Below are 16570 nucleotides of genomic sequence, written 5' to 3' on the forward strand. Positions count from 1 at the left end.
CAAGCAAAAAAGATATGCTCAAATGGCATCACTTGGATGGTCTAGGGGATGCCTCCAGGTCAAAATACCATGTGACTGCAGACAATACTCATCCCATTCTGGGGTGATTTAACAAAAAACTTTATATATAAGAAAAAAAAAAGTTTATACAGTGTTAGTAACAGTTCAAAAATAATACTATCGTGCTTAGTTTACAGACCTGCTTGCATGGAAGTGATGCAGAGCAGTACATGAAGAATTCACTTTTTTTCTAAAAAGTCAAGAAAATTTATCAACCCTTCAATGGAAGGCTTTAGAACAGATCAGACAGACTTCTATTGGGAACATTCATGTTGCACTTGAGTTGGTCTAGGAGTCTTCTAAGGTTTCTTCCAACCCTTCATTTTTATAATTTAAAATTTCACATTCTGGTCCAGAAATTTTAGAAGACAACAAAACATATGCCCGATGACAGAGACTATTTGAAACAGGTTGAGACAGACAAGCAGGAAAAGCAAGTCTTGAGTCGTTGCTGGACAGTGCCCCCTGTAGCAGCACTGTCCCATCAGTATCTCTGGGGAGTCTGGCAGACAGACGACTTTGTACCATCCACCTACTCAGCTCCAGCTGAATTCCTGACTTTGTTTCCCATTTTCAGGCTATAATCTATCTTGAGAATTTATCCATTATACTAACTGCACCTGACATCACCTGACCTTTTTTTGACAGTAACAGCCAGATAAGAAGTCTTAGCAACAGCAGCAGTGTTAGCAGCTGGCACAACAAAAGCAGCTAAAGCAATAATTGAAAGGAACATAAACCAGAACCGTTGTGAGGCCCAGGCAGCAGTTTCACAGACCATTTGTTACAAACATGATATTTATTTCTTCTCCTGTTCTGGTTTATTTAATACTAAGACAACATATTTACTAGCCACAACCAAAGTTTTTATTTTTCATAGCATCTTTTGAAAATGTAGATAAATGGATATTGCATATAGTCATGAGAGTACAATGTATCAAACTAGAAAATTCAAAATACATCGCAGAACTGTAAAAATGTGTGACTTTAGCACTTCTCATCATTTATTTATTTTGGCCTATACAAAACCAGCTGCACTGACCTGTGTACTGCAGTCCTCTGTACTCACTGATTGCCCCAGGGGGTTTTAAATTGGGCCAGTAGTGAAATAACATTTGTACTGCTGGAGGTTTAACTTGAGATGGTCCATAGGCTATCACATATAGCAAATCCTAAGGAAAGACATGTATAAAATGTTTATTTTTGCAAGGTAACTAATCACAATTCAATATATTGTACTTGTGTTCAAAGATAGCTAAACACACAAAATTAATGCATTTCATGCCCTAAAAAACCTCCTTCATTTGCTCTTAGAGACAGATTAGATAACCAACTTCAATACTTCTGAGTTTGATCAGAGCATGCAACAGCAACCACCCACCCAGCAGTGCACAGGCAGAGCAAAATGAATTCTCTGTCTAGGTACGGTGCAAAGAGGTGTGATGTAGATAAATAACCAGATTCAGACAACAATACTCACAAATAGTTCTTGTAAAAGTCCAGTCCCACATGAACTGAGAAGACTGCCCATTATTAACATTTCTGTTAATTGGAGCCACAACCACATAGTACTTAGGAAACAGAGCTCTGTTCTACAAAACATGGAACTGCCTCTGTAAACTAAAAGTTAGAGGGACCTTCCTCTCCATAATCCAGAGGGAGGATTGAATATAAAGATCCTTTACAACTTCTTGGCATACAATCAGTTCAATTTTCAAGCCGTCTGGTTTTTATTATTACCCAAGCACAGCCATTTCCACAAAGTATACATGATCATAAACTTACTTTCCATACTTCTTGCTTGTATTTCATGAGGCATTCCAATAATTGGCAGTGATACACTGGGAGAGAAAGACAGTATGGACTTAATACGGAAATGGAAACTCAGGTTACAGAAGTGACGTAATCAGCTGATTGACTTTGCTTTGTCAACCCAAAACTCTATGCCTCATTCAAATATTTTTTATTTTAAAGGGCTTGCTAAAGAATCATTGCCCTGAGAGTCATCCCAAAATATAAGAAACTTAATATTAGTAACTTGTTTCTGTTAAGAAATGCAGTAAGATGATTATGATGAGGGTACAGCCTTTTGCGCAGCAATGGAGATCTTTTTCAAACACATCTAATTGAAGAATACCTGCTGATTCACTAAAATTTTGTCCCTCCACCACAATGTATATGGGTATCTTGTCATTCACCTTGAGGCAGTAACGACAGTCACATGAAACAATATATTTTTCCCATATATATCAAAGGCTATAGGAGCCACTCTGTATCAAACAAACCTGAGAGCCAAGTGAACTACTTTATAAGTCTGACTTCCCAAAAACCACAGGACAACATTTTTCTCTGATGGTTTGAACATAGAAATCACAGAAACAAAAATAGAACATTTAATGAGAAAAACTGACTTCTGCAAGCAGCTTTTAAAAATTGCATTCTGCTTTTATTGTGTGTGAAGCACATTTTTATGTGTGTGAAGCACATTTGCGTGATGTGACACTCCTCACATGCATAATGCAGTGGGAGGTTCCTCCACAAAACACCATCTACCCATCCACATGAGACAGGAGATAGTTGAGAGTTGACTATCATGCAATGTAACAGTTCACTGGGGTTAACTTTTGTTTCCATTTGGTTATGTGAACCCAATGGTTTAACAGGGACTGCATCACTTTTGTTTAGATACTCATAATTACATTTAACTTCATTATAGTTCCATTAAGCCTGCAGCCAGCACTACCAATCTTCTTTAGAAAGACAGTACCAGTTGTGAATTTGGTGCTATTTGAATCATATTACAAGACAATTACTAGGAATTTCTGTAGCCAAGGTAAGAGGTATTTCTCTCCAACACTGACGTTATATATATAAACGCTCTATTCTGATGACAAACATGAGTAGGTCAGAGTCTCCAATCCTGGACCAAATCCTATTCCTTCATCACAAAGAGATCTCTTATCTACATAATGATTATTTCCAGCATTATGTTCAGAAACCTCAGTTTTAACTAAAATAGATTATTTTTCATCTTGTGGTGGATAATGATACAGAATTTTCCCATAATGAAAACTTCTCTGATTGCATTTGACAATACTTTCAGACTGATAGTTTCAGAAAGAATGATATTGTATTGTCTGTTTACACATACCTGGGTTTGATGTGTACTGCATTGCAATCATCAGCATTGATGATGCAGACAGATTGACATGTGCTGGAACACCTTCTCGTTTTGAAGATCCCACTAAAAAGAAAGGAAGAAATAACCAAATTTTCTATTGCAATAGGAAAATCAGGAGAATAGCATGTAACTGATTCCAACTCATGCAGATAAAATTCCTAAGATACCATGTCATGACAATTAAAAAAAAAAAAAAGAAAAAAAAAGCTGAAAAACTAGAAACACTGTATTGGGGGGTGAAACACCTTTTCTGGTGGCAGAGAAAAATGGCTAGGTTTTGATTCACAGGGTACACACCTGGTTTTCCAGATCAGTGCAATTTCATCCCCAAAACTGCATTAACCAGCTATCTTCTCAGGCCCTCTCCTTCAAAACTCACAGTCTGGTCAAAGTAACATCACTTGTACAGCCAAGTGCACCTAGGCCTGGGATTGTAGGAGGGGTAAAGAGGAGCTGGAGGGTAAAGAATCCAGAACAAATGGAAACTAAACAAAAAATGCAAAGCCTGCTGTTGAGCTGTACTGAGGAAGGGCTGGGGCTGGTGACACCTGCTGGTGTATGGCACAGATTAATTCTCAAGGAGCATCTGGTAAGAGCTCAACTTACAGCTACATACCAGAAACATTAGTCCCATTGTTATGTGAACTGTGCTGAGACAAACAACAGCACTGAAGTGTATTTTTGACCTCACACAAAAAGTGGCTGGAGTTCCTCTGGGTCTCCTGTGTAGTGGGTTACTATTAAATGGTATACTTGGAAAAACCCTGCAGAACTTTTACATAACAACGTGGCTTTGAAGGCAAGCTCCTACACAGAGATGTCACATGTACCTTTCCATCCTTACAGAATTTTTCCAAGCCTGGCTGCCAGAACCCAAATATCAAGCATTTGGGATAGAAGCACAGAACTGTAGCTACCAGCTCAGTGAGCTGTTTTCATCCCTCCCATCTGGCTCTCCAACTGCTTAGACAATCTCTTGCATCTTCCCTTTTGGTTTAAATCAGAACTAAACACTAAGGGAAGGAAAGGTTCTTTGCCTTGCAAAGGAGCATATAATTCTCAGCAGGGAAAGATAAGGGGACTAATTAAAAGAACACTCAAATAGAAACAAAGGAGGGAAGAGAAAATGGAGAATTTCTCCCTGTTGGTTCCCCACATGACCCAACATTACTATGGCTCTCTTCATTGCACTTCATTCATTTATTTTTTAATCTTATCCACACAAACAAGAGCCCCCAAATTATTACAGAAAGGTGTACTTGTATGGATTTAAACTGAAAACACTTTGCAGCTCTAACTGGGCAATCAAACATGGCCATCAGCAAAAAAGTAGGACACAGTACTAGATTAGTAAATTCAAAAAGCAGCAGACTGGTTTCATACAGAAATCTCACCAAAACTGATAGAGGAGAAAGGCAGCACAACAAACGCAAATGCAAGGATGCAATCTCTGTCCAGGGTATTTCGGGAACAGTGTCTATTTAAGTAAACCAAGGATTTGACTCAACCACTTATTCTGGGGTAGAGTTCTACAGATCTGAGGACAGACACAATAAGTCACCAACTTCAGCTGTTCTTTAACAGGTAACAGCAGTGGGATAAGAAGTTGTTTAATGCAACATTCTGTTCTTAATCCAAAGAGGACCTGGTGCACATATGTATGAAGTGTATCTCAGCAATTTTCACTTGCATACTGTCATTAGGCCTGTCAAAGTTGATAGAGGAAAACCTCATTACAATGTATTAAGAAAGGACTATTTTACATGGGAAAACTCAGATACAAGAGAGTTAGGGGACTTTTTCAAGATCACTGACTGGTCAAGTCAGAAAATATAGGTGATAAATCTGCATTAATCTCAACACACTGAACCATGCTTCTTTCAGCATCTCCTGCATGCTTAAATGACATCACCGTTGATCTCTGTACAAAAGTTGTTAATATTTTTCCATAAAGGTCAGGAATATAGAGGTAAGGAGGACACATTCTCAGAAAATCACAGAATAGTTAATGTTAAAAAAGACCTCTGGTGATCATCAATCCCTCTGCTCATAGAAAGGCAACTAGAGTAAGTACCCAGGGCAAACTGTGTTTTGAACATCTGCTGAGATGGAGAATCTACAACAGCTCTGGCAAACTGTTCCAGTGTTTGGACACACACAGTAAAAGGCTTGCTAGTTAAAACTGACCTAATATTGATCCTAATGATTCTGTCTGCACAAAATGATTACATTTCCCATTACTACTGAAATCCTATCAAGATTTTTGTCAGGTACAGGGACAAGCATTCACAACATACCTCAAGATTCACATTGTGCAGGAACTATGAAATTAAGTAATCACATTACATCCTCAAGGAGGGAAAGGAAAAATGAAAAAGAGGAAAAAAGGCAAGTACCATCAGATTTAGTCCTAACATTTATGGATAGGAGACATTACAGGCACAGCTGTTTAGTACAAAACTTAGTGAGAAAGTGCCAAGAAGACAGAAAGAGAGAAAAATCAGAAATTCACCACATCATTACATTGATAAAATCATACTTGTACATCCAGATACAGTCCAGATGCAAAAATTACGCATGTTGCTATTGCATCTATTATTTTGGGAGCAGTTTTCCCATTGATTATGTATTCAAAACTCCCACTGCCAGCACTGAAAGTTCCATGTGTCTGAAAACAGTGATTTCTTAAATAAACTTGACACTTTAAATGAAGGAAGAATTCACACAAAACCACAGCATAATCAATAAATTATAGAACTATTTGCCTTATGAAAAAGTCACATGAAATTACTTTATGTATGTAAGTAGACTGATGTTCCATTACAATTCCATGACAGATCAAATTTTGACTTGTACAGTCTGATACTATTATGTGCCAAGACAAAACAATACTATTTGTTTTCCAGGAAAAAACAATACTAGAATGAGTTTTACTTACATATAGCCATAGGCAGAAAAGATGTGCTGAGATACTCTATAATATCCTTGTGCAAAAATGGAGGAAAGGTAGCTAATGTTGAAATCATTGTATAAGGTAAAGTACTCAAAATATCATCATTGAGAAAAGGAAGTAAGCATGTAGTAGTGTAAAAAATTGATTGCCCAAGATCTGTTGAATAAAATGAAAGAAATATAGAATCATTACAATGAAAAAGTAATTATGACTATGTAATTTTTTGTTAACAAAACTAAAAAATTAAATTATATTTAAATTCAAGCTTTTCTCTCAAAGTAATTTGGGAAGATAATCACTGTAGACAAATTACTTCACCCTCCATTTTTAAGCCACTCCTAAATAGAGGGAAAGAACTGTTGAACACTATTCTGAAGAGTTTGAAGGGAATATGAATACTATAGCCAATTAAATAATTGGTTAAAATCAATGTTGATTTTAATCATACAGTGATTAATGCACGATGGCTTGAATTTAAGCAGAGATATTACTAGAATCAGAATTTGAAATGCACATTGTATTGAAGGCCAGCTTTTGCAAAAAACATTCTATTCTTTATCAGTCATATTAAAATAAGTTTTATCTTAATTACCCTCAAGAGTTCTGCAAACTCATGTATATTGACTACAGGAATGTCACTATCTTTTTCAAACCACATGTAATTAAACTACAGATCTTGATTTCCTGGGAAACCATTGAGGCCAAATGTGGCCCGAGCTTAAAAGGAAAGGAGTATTTATCAAGATTTTCTATACTTATTCTAATTAATCATACTGCAACTCTTTGGAAAGGATACTTAATAAATGTGCAATATTTTAAGATCCAAAGGGAAGGGATAGTTTATTGTCTATCTGGGCCCTGTGGAATCTTTTTACTTTCTCCCAAATGAGGAACTGAGCTGGTGCCTCTGACAAAGGTTATAGCACTCAATGAACCTCAGGTTTGAGCATGTATGATGATCCAAAGACATCAGAAGGCCTTCCTCCTGCATGAGAGGGATTACTTTTGTTAATTACTCCCCAGCCTTAAGTACATTACACAGGCCTTCAGTCACCCCTGTACATCTGGTGTGATTTAAAACTGTCCCTGTAAAGCACAGAGAGATCTGCAGCTGTAAACATCCTGGGTCATAGCAAAAACTAAAATTAGAGCTCCATTTCAGTAGTTCTGGACAGTCTTATACACAAGGGCCTAACCAGACCCTCAGTGCTACAGAGTGCTTCTCTCTTGCAATACATGTATCAGCTAAACACAGTCTTTTATAACCTGATTGAGCCAAAGCTCAGGATTGCCTAGCATAGCAGTTGTACTTACCCAAACAACACTGATTGTTCTCATAAAAAAATACATATTTCTTTTAGTCAATTACTAGGATGAGGAAGAAATAAATAACAAGCTGTACTGCAAAATTTCATTCTCCACATACAAAACCTAAAAAATAGCAAGTGATCTCCCCTTGCCCCAAGCATGAGTCAACCAAATTATTCCTGGCACACAGTCATCTAAAATTTTCTTTAAAACCTGCAAGACAGTTCACTCCTTCTCCTGTCAATTCATCCTAATGCTTAATCATCTTTATCATATAAAGATCTTCCTTATAAAGAAGATTTTCATTGCTGCCATTTAAGTGTATAACTTCTTATCCTGATAAATATAACCACAAATGGATTGGTTTAGTTTGTTTGTCCTCACAGCAACCTTTACACATTTTCATACAATAATCACATCTCCCTTCCATTTTTCTCTAATCTAGATAAACCAAATTCTTTCTGGTTTTCCCTCACTGTTCACATTTTCTAGACCTCAAATCATTCCTATTTCTTTTTCCTGGACTCTTCACAAATAAAACATGTTTTTCTTGAAACTAGATGGACAAATCTGAAAATTTCACTTCAGCTGAGGCCTTGCTAGGGCTGTTAGGATAATAAACATAATGCTTTTGGTGTCTCATACACAAAAAAAAAAAGCTTACACACTGTTAGAATAATATTTCTATATTAGTGACTTATGGTCTTCTCTGATTACTGTTAAAACCCTCTGCAGTACAGCTTCCAAGCCAGTATTTCCTCCATTTCCTTTGATTTCTCTCACTTAAGCATAGTATTTTACACTTCTCCTTTGGAAATGTTTCAAAATAGAATGCAACTTGCCACAATTACTTTGAATCGCATATTTTTCACACAAAGCACATGCTGGTAACCATCTTTATAACACCTGAAAATCCAAGTGCAGTCTCAATTCTATCAGCTAAGTAAAACAATTAAAATGTTTAATAACACTAGACCCAGCACAGTCTGCTGTAAGATTTCCCTTTGGTACAACCTTCCAGCTGCCAAGCCACTGGTAATTACTCCTAGAGTGTTTTCCTTACTCCAGTAGGGACATTAGGATGTAAAGTGACACAGCAACAAAAATGTGACTAAGGACAGGAAAACTACACAAGGAGAGCCATTGTGTTGCCATACAAAAAAAAATTATGTTTGTCCAATGGTATTTGTTCTTTACGTGTCTCCATTGATTGTTAATTATGTCCATGTTAACTACTTAGAAAAACACTGTCTTGATAATTAACTTCACCATTTCTAAGAATTGAAGCTAAGTCAACAAGTCTATAACTTGCTGTGAGCCCTACTTCTGCAAGATCATACAATTACCTAGTGCAGCAGTCTTTGATTCAAACATACCATTGCCAGCCCAAAAGAAATTAAGCACTTAACAGAAACAACTTTCCTCCTGAAGAGTTTCAGCAGCTTTGTCAGAGAGATAATCATCTTCCTATACAGAACTATGTAAGTAATACATCATGATAAGCATAGTGGAAATTAATATTTGACTAATACATAGGAGAATACTGGGCTGCTGAAACCCAGTATGGAAAGGCTAACAGGTTAAGAAGCCAGACAGAAACAGAGCAGAACTCGAGAGAAAACAATACAAATACAACACAGCCACAAAAAAAAAAGCTTGTAGCTAATTTAAAGCATAAGACAATATTGTTTTTCTCTGACTCAGACAGAGATGTTGCTCTCTTTTTTACACAGGAATATTTTAAAGCCATCTCAAAGCACAATTACCATGTTTTTTTCTTCAATTAAACGTATACTATATTCTGCGTAGAGATGGACCTTCACCAGAACACTCAATCTGTATATTTGTTATAGGCCAGATACACATTTGCAAGCTCTTTGTGCTTTTTTAAGAGACCCACCCCAAAAAGACAGACTGAAGGTATCCCAGCAGATTCAAGTTCAAAATCTGGATATTATTACACCAATCTTCTAATTTTTGTTACATACCATTGCATTTTAGTTACATACCACCATACCATCACTAAAAATCAGACAACCCCAGAATTCAAACCCAAATCCACATTTAGCAACAAAACATCCTTTATTTAAGAAAGTCAAACCAAACACTTGGATATAAATGCATCTCAGGAGATTTGAAATCCAGATCCAGGTCAGTTTAGGCCCATCTCTTCTACTGCATATATGCACCACTCATGGATTCACAGCACTGGAATCATTCAAGGGCCTGCTTACCATGTTGACCATGTTGTAGCAAGGGAACTAGATCCAGTAGTGTCACCAGTGTCACGTAAAGTCCTTGATAGTCCAAAGATGGGTAGTCTGATAACTGAGCATCACGACTTTGCTGGCCACGTTCAGATGGAGCATCTCGCAGGACGCTGTAAAGGAGGGAGCGAGTAACAGTAGGGTTGATGGAACTGACCTGTGGTCTTAGAGATGGGGTGAGTGGGAATGGCACAGGAAAAAGACACATGGTCATGGGCACTGTCAAATTGGAGGCATCTTGATTCTCCTTCTTCCCTGTGCGGGACAAAATGCTGTTGGGGGGACAAAGAAAAAAAAGAGACAACAAAGACACAAAGAACAGCACATTACATTGAAATGACACTATAAAACAAATAATAAAAGACCAGATACATCCCACATAAGATGCAATCACTACTGAAACCAGTATGTCTACAAATCTAGCAACCATTTACTTTCATGCTTCAAGATAAGAGAATTAAAAATTGACATCTAGGAAAATTTCATTGCATCTCATGTGTTATCTGGTTCATAAGGAGCAAAAATATAAAAATGCATGTTTCAGTGCCCTACCCATGTTTCACAGTTAAGAAAAATTCTGAGAATTAAAAGTGTCTAGCTGTGTCAAAATAGGCTGGTATTTTGCTCTGAGATTCTGAGGTTTTTGAGAGATTTATTTTTCCCCCCTATAATCTTTTGAGCCAACTGACTGAAAACATGCAAAATATAGGTGTGGCACTTGCAGAAACATGTTTTAGCAAAGAATAAACATGTGTGTTTGTTAAGATAGTCTTAAAAATCACATGTTTATTGCATTAAAATAATGTCTGTATGTATTTTATGATACTGTTTCATGACCACTCACTCAGTATCATTTGAGATAATGAAGTTTAAACAGGCACATGGATTTAGAAATAATATAGTATTTCTAAGATGTTAACTAAACTACATTTGGAAAAGTCATAAAATAATATATAGTAGATGGTCTTTAGCATATGTTTGTGAGCTAATGATAATGATTGTTTATGTGTGTTTTTAATTTTGCCCATGTTTAGAGAGGAAACATTTTACTTTATGAATACAAACACTCCTTGGGTAAATAGTTACCTTCAAAAATCTAAGGGCTAAGCAAGCAAGACCAATTATGTAACTGCAGATCAGACAGTATGTTACCATACACTCCTGCTGTTACTTACGTTATTATTCAACAAAACTCACTATAAATTAAAGGAGAGATAATTTCAAAAAATGAAAAGAATTTAGTGGGAATCAAAATAGAGGCTATACGTCAACCAGCTTGTTATGTTGTTTTAAGAATGTTGCAAACATGGTTGTAAACATGGTAATCTAATTTATTAAAAAAATAAACCCCACTATTTTAAATAGAAATAAATTGTCACTTAAGCAGTGTTATATTTTAGTTATCAAGCAATTATAGGGTTAGTTCATAATGTCCATATGTGCCTATAAAATATAATATACCTTTTAAATATATTAACCCACACACAATGCTTTTTTTTTTTTTTTCCTTTTTAAAGCATGTTTTGCACCTCTCAGTCATGGGGATTTCCAAAAGCAGTTGCTGTTGGTTTAACTCTGGTCCCAAAGTCAGTGTTAAAACTTACAAAAGACAAGTCAGTAGCACTAAGATTTTCAATGACTCATGAGAGCAGAATTATGTCAAGAGAGAGCACTTCTGGAAACCTCTGTTCGCTTTAACAGTACAGAAATACCTATCATATAATCACCTCAGCAATTGTCAATTCAACAGTTTACACAAGTAAGCTAAACTCTTGCTAAGGTGCTTATAAGAGAAGGTGTCATTCATTTGCCACATATATAAAACACTTCTACAAAAACAGTTCTTTGTCAAGTGGCTACTATCACATCACCCTTACAGTCAGAGATGACAGACACAGTCTGTCTTGAGCAACTTTTTTTTGTCTTTTTTTACTGTGCCTCACACATTTGGCAGATCATTTTGGTTTCTGTTACCCAATGTCCAGTACAAGAAACGTGATCACTGTCACGATGGCGTTTATGAAATTGTATCAGAACATCACCTAAGATCTAGTATGACTTTAAAAACAAATTATCAGAGTGCTGATTCCTTTTAATTTGCTTGGTGTTCATTTGCCATATTTTGCAGCTTATATTTAGAGGTATGAAGGTACTACACTATATTCCTTTCTTGTCTACCAACAGATAATACCAACTACCCATCTCTTTACTTGCCAAAACATTGCTTCAAATGCACTTAGTTCCTTCCTTTTTATGCTGAGCTACAGGCCCATCTCTGGATTAGATGCCAAAGCAAACTTACTGTATCTTGATCAGGGCATCCTCCTGTTTAACAGTAATAAGACTAGATCTAAATTCCAGCTGGAACTACACCAAATTTATTTTAAAAATACCAAAAAAACCCCCAAAATTTCATGTCCAGGCTTTTGCCTGACCCATATTTTTCAAAAGCAATAAACAGAAGGGTCAAAACTGAAAATCTAGGAAGTCCCTTAAGACCAAGATACAATGACTGCTATTTGCTTCTGTTTCAATTCAAACCAACTACTGAGAATTTGGAGTATCTGCAAATCATAACTCCATACTGAACTTACTCCATACTGAACTTGCTCTCCAATATGGGACAAAGCTACTAAGGCCTGTTTCAAGATGTGTATATCCTTGCTGCAAATCTATCCCTAAGTTACTGCCTTCCTGGAAAGGTTTCCTAAAATACCTACAAGTGAATTACATCTCACCAAGGCAGCAAAACAAGCTTGGCCATTAATCAGCCACCATGGCATTTATAACTATGCCTCACATAAATTATTTTACTTAGAAATACATATGGAGAATTTTATTCAGCAAAATGTGAAAGAATAAGCTTTTCTGTGAGATGTTTATTAAGCCTTAGATCATTCCTCAAATGAGGGAGAAATCACTGAAAATGAGCAGGGCATGAAACAAATTCATGCTGTAATGTAAAGAAATGCTTTTCCCAAAGAGAAAATTAAAGAACTAAATGAATCAATGTGCTATGCATTGTGTATGGTGATTTTATGTGATGTTTGTTCATAGAAATAAGGAATTTATTTTTTTAGCCATTCCACATCTGTTCCCCCCACCCCTGAGCTTGTAATTTATAGTGGCTGCATACAGAGCAAAGGGGCAAATTGATCTCTTGTGCCATCTTTAGCCAGCAAAATGACACCACATATGAATGTGATTCAAAACAGTGGGCACATCCCACTGAAAAGAACACAGTCAACGTGTCCATAACATGTGAAGGTAATAAACAGTAGATTCTACTTCTGTAAAACCTAATAATCATGTGGAATTTCCCTGACTATTCCTCCATTATTTCTATGACTACACATGTTCATCAAGAATTGTTTATCCTACAAAATTCAGCTGCAAGGAGAGTAGACAACCTGGGAAATATTTTTAAAGTTAATTTTAAAATAGTAGATGGTAACAACCAACCTAAAACCTCCAGAAATCAATGGGCATTTTTGCTCCGGTTGTATCAGCATTCTCTTAGCAGCCCAAATTAATTGCATGTGCTCTATGTTAAGCTAGAAAGATTATTCTCCACCATGTACTTCTATCATTGGTGTTAAACCTTGTACAATGGAGTCTTAGTGTAGGAGGCAGAAAGGAGACTCAGCATGCAAAATATTCAAAGAAATTTTTGAACACGCTCTTCAGAAAGGTTCTTAACCAGTCTGTTTAGTTTGAGGGTAAATCTTGCAGAGATCTGCACACAGTGGGTGGGAGTTTCCTTCTTTCCATCTGCCACACTAAATACAGGGTGTGTTGTTTTGCTTTTTTATCCACCTTCTTTCTTAGTATCAGCAAGTGTATAAACTTATACTGGTTCAACCATAGCACTCAGGCTTTGACCCACAGTTCAAACTCCCCAGTTAGAGGGATTTAGAATGTGAATTTGACCTTGCTGAGTATAAGAACTCAGTCCACTTAAATTTAGATCCAAGTCCTGGTATTAATTTCTCATACCCTTTTAGTTCTGAGGCTGATCAGATCCCAGATCATGAAGGACAAAGCAATTTGTGCAGATCTGCGTATCAGATATGAGTATCACTTCTGCACTTATGAGATTCAGCATTATCAAAAGAGGATTTTGGTTCAGTCCCATTCTGAACATGAAGTAAAGAAATGGAGTTGCTCGATTGTGCAATTGCTGCCCTGATTTCTGATCTGCTCTCATGGTGGCTAAGTACAAAGCTTTTTCAGTAAGCCCTGGAACATCACTGCTCCTGGAGTGTGAAGAATTTATCACACAGGGCATGTCAGCTGTACTGCTTAGAAAGATGAAGACAACAGAGTGATATAAAGACATTTCTTTAAGCAGCACATTCTAAATCTATCCTGACCCAGTGAACTTCCAACCAAAAAGAAACATATCTCATTACAGTACTTGGTAGTTACAGCTAAAAGAAAAACTGTTCAGAATCAAGTCCAGCTTTCTTGCTTTAACAGCTTAAAAGCTCGTAGTATTTAAGCAAAAGCTGTCTTGTCATAAATAATCTTACTTAAATGCAATTTAAGTGTGCATTGTGTAAATAATCTATCATAACAGCCTGATGTGGGAACAGAGATACATTTCAGAGGTATCTTTAGTGACTCTTTGAACATTTTTCCCACTGCTTAATACAATGAGACAAAATTTAATTTAGTTATCTTCAAATAAAATGTCCTAGTGGTTGCTGTAAGTTTCTTCAAAAGTCCAAATGACGAGGGAAACAAGCAGTTCTGCTCTTGAAATTTTCAAAAGTAAACAGGAGGTTTTCAAGTTTGCTGTGAGCAGGTATTCCACTAAAAATATTTCTGTCTATGTGTTTCTCCTTTTCATAAACAGGGTCAAGAAAATTTTGATGTATCCCAGGCTTTCTGACAGTTAGAATGTTCTCATTCTCTCAAGTTTAAATTCTTGCTTCTCAACTTGTATACCTTATAGGAGTATATGTACAAATACATAGGGAAATTGTATTTTTTTAATGTTTCCTCCTCAAATAAGGCAAATAGCTTTATTTCCAAACTACTTTCTGACAGCAGGGACAGTCTTTCCAGGTATACATCAGGAAGTTACACATAGAAATGCAGTTTTAACTGCATTTTTCTGGATGTGAAAACTAGTGCCAGCCAAAACCAGCAGATAAAAATCCCCTCTTCATGCTCAAAAGCCATTTTAAAAACAATTTGAAAATATGAATCCACTAGGCAGCACTGTGTAATGTATGTTATTCTTAGTAAAGTCTCACATTTTTTTCTACCTCTTTTAGCAGGACAAGAGGTCGTATTTCCTATTCATAATGTACTCTGAATTCATTTGGTCTTTAGTACTATAAATTATTACTAAATATTGGACAAAGTCATAAAACTTGGGTCAGAACAATCCTGACCTGTTGTTGCCATCTAAATCCAAATCTGTACACAAACTTTGTGTCTACTCCTATTGTTCCAAGGGACTGAACCAGAACCCAAACCAGCTGAACTACAGCACAGGAAGAACCCAGTTCTGTTTGGCTTGCCACTCTGGGATCCTGAGGCACCAGAACTGTCAAGGAGGTCGTGAGTATATATATCTAAAACTCTGTAGGTCACAAACTCCTTTCTTCACAAGTTCAGTGTGTTTGTGTGTTCAGCTAAGTCTTAGGAGGTCCAAGCAAATGGATAATCAACCAAGTTTATTCTAGAATCAGCCACTCAATAAGGGGGCTTAACTGGGCAAATTGGGCAACAGCCACTGAAGAGATTCATTCATGCCATTTTTTCCTTAAATTATGCTCTGACTCTTTTTGGCTGACCATTGACCCATTAAATCTAACAACCAATTCAAAGCTAATCAATATCTCCTATAATTCTTTAGCTCTTTTTTTCTTCAAAAGCATTAGTCAAAACTTACCTCAATAATGTCTGAGAAAAGTATTTCAGAGTATTTGCAATGTCAGTTCCAGAGGGCACAGGGTATATGTTGTGGAGAACCCGGTTGTGGTATTCTTGAAGGTAACGGATTTTGGAAGCAACTACATAAAAGACAAAAAAACAAACACAGAAACTTTCATTTAGTTGTTTTTTTTTTTCCCAGATTTTGACAGAGTCATGTCTGTTTCTTCTGTATCTCTTTTGTTTTGGGTTTTTTTTTAAGTATTAAACTCAATAAACAGAAAAGTCTCTCTGTTCCCTCTGTTCTGACTGAATAAATTGTACAAGAGTGCCAGGGAGAATACATGGAAGTGAATTTCTGCATCTGTATTAGGCAAACTTGGTGCTAGCAAATTAAAAAAATACGTATTACCACTCTGCACTTCTTCCATGTCTCCAAGCATCTCAAGATTCATTTATAATGAATGAGTCATTGGATCACAGGAGGTTCATGTGAGACAGATAAGTATTTCTACAGCCAAAGCAGAGATATAAGGTAAGAGAGAGAGAGCTTATGTGATTTACTGTAGGCCATACATTTACTTTATGCAATGAACTAAAGATTTGAAAAGATCTGTGCTGTTTATTTAAGTGTCTTAGGAAGTGTGATCAAGAAGATGAGGGGATTTCAAAGAGCAGTAGGAGGTGTGCATCCTCAGTGAAACCATTTTTTATTGTATTACAAGTAACAGTGGGTTTATTTTCTAATAGGGATCCTTGTTCAGCATTGGGAAGAGATTACCCACCCGAGTTGCATTGCCTTAGATTGCCTATACAACAGACGACAGACTCATGTAGAGACACCTACACACACTCAACCCTTCCTGCTCCACTCAGATTAATCAACTCTGCCGAGAGACAGAGTGCATTGGCTGT

The 16570-nt window shown here is 36.6% G+C and overlaps 1 protein-coding gene across 6 annotated transcripts in view; it reads right to left on the reverse strand.

Annotated features, from left to right (window-relative positions):
- The window catches only part of UNC79 (unc-79 subunit of NALCN channel complex), a 108030-nt gene that overhangs the window by 86714 nt on the left and 4746 nt on the right, over positions 1–16570 (reverse strand). For 4 of the 6 annotated variants that reach the window (XM_085061502.1, XM_085061504.1, XM_085061503.1 and 1 more), the window contains exons 2-7: positions 15675–15795; positions 9737–10041; positions 6180–6350; positions 3212–3304; positions 1846–1901; positions 1103–1232 (exon numbers count right to left, since the gene is read on the reverse strand). In XM_085061502.1, coding sequence (XP_084917628.1) covers positions 1103–1232; positions 1846–1901; positions 3212–3304; positions 6180–6350; positions 9737–10041; positions 15675–15795 — 876 coding nt within the window. The remainder of the gene's footprint in view (positions 1–1102; positions 1233–1845; positions 1902–3211; positions 3305–6179; positions 6351–9736; positions 10042–15674; positions 15796–16570) is intronic. The other 2 variants (XM_085061505.1, XM_085061506.1) reach the window with 2 other exon arrangements.

Source organism: Lichenostomus cassidix, chromosome 5 (genome assembly GCF_008360975.1).
Source record: "Lichenostomus cassidix isolate B80296 chromosome 5, HeHo_3.0, whole genome shotgun sequence".
Classification (NCBI taxonomy): Eukaryota; Metazoa; Chordata; class Aves; order Passeriformes; family Meliphagidae; genus Lichenostomus; species Lichenostomus cassidix.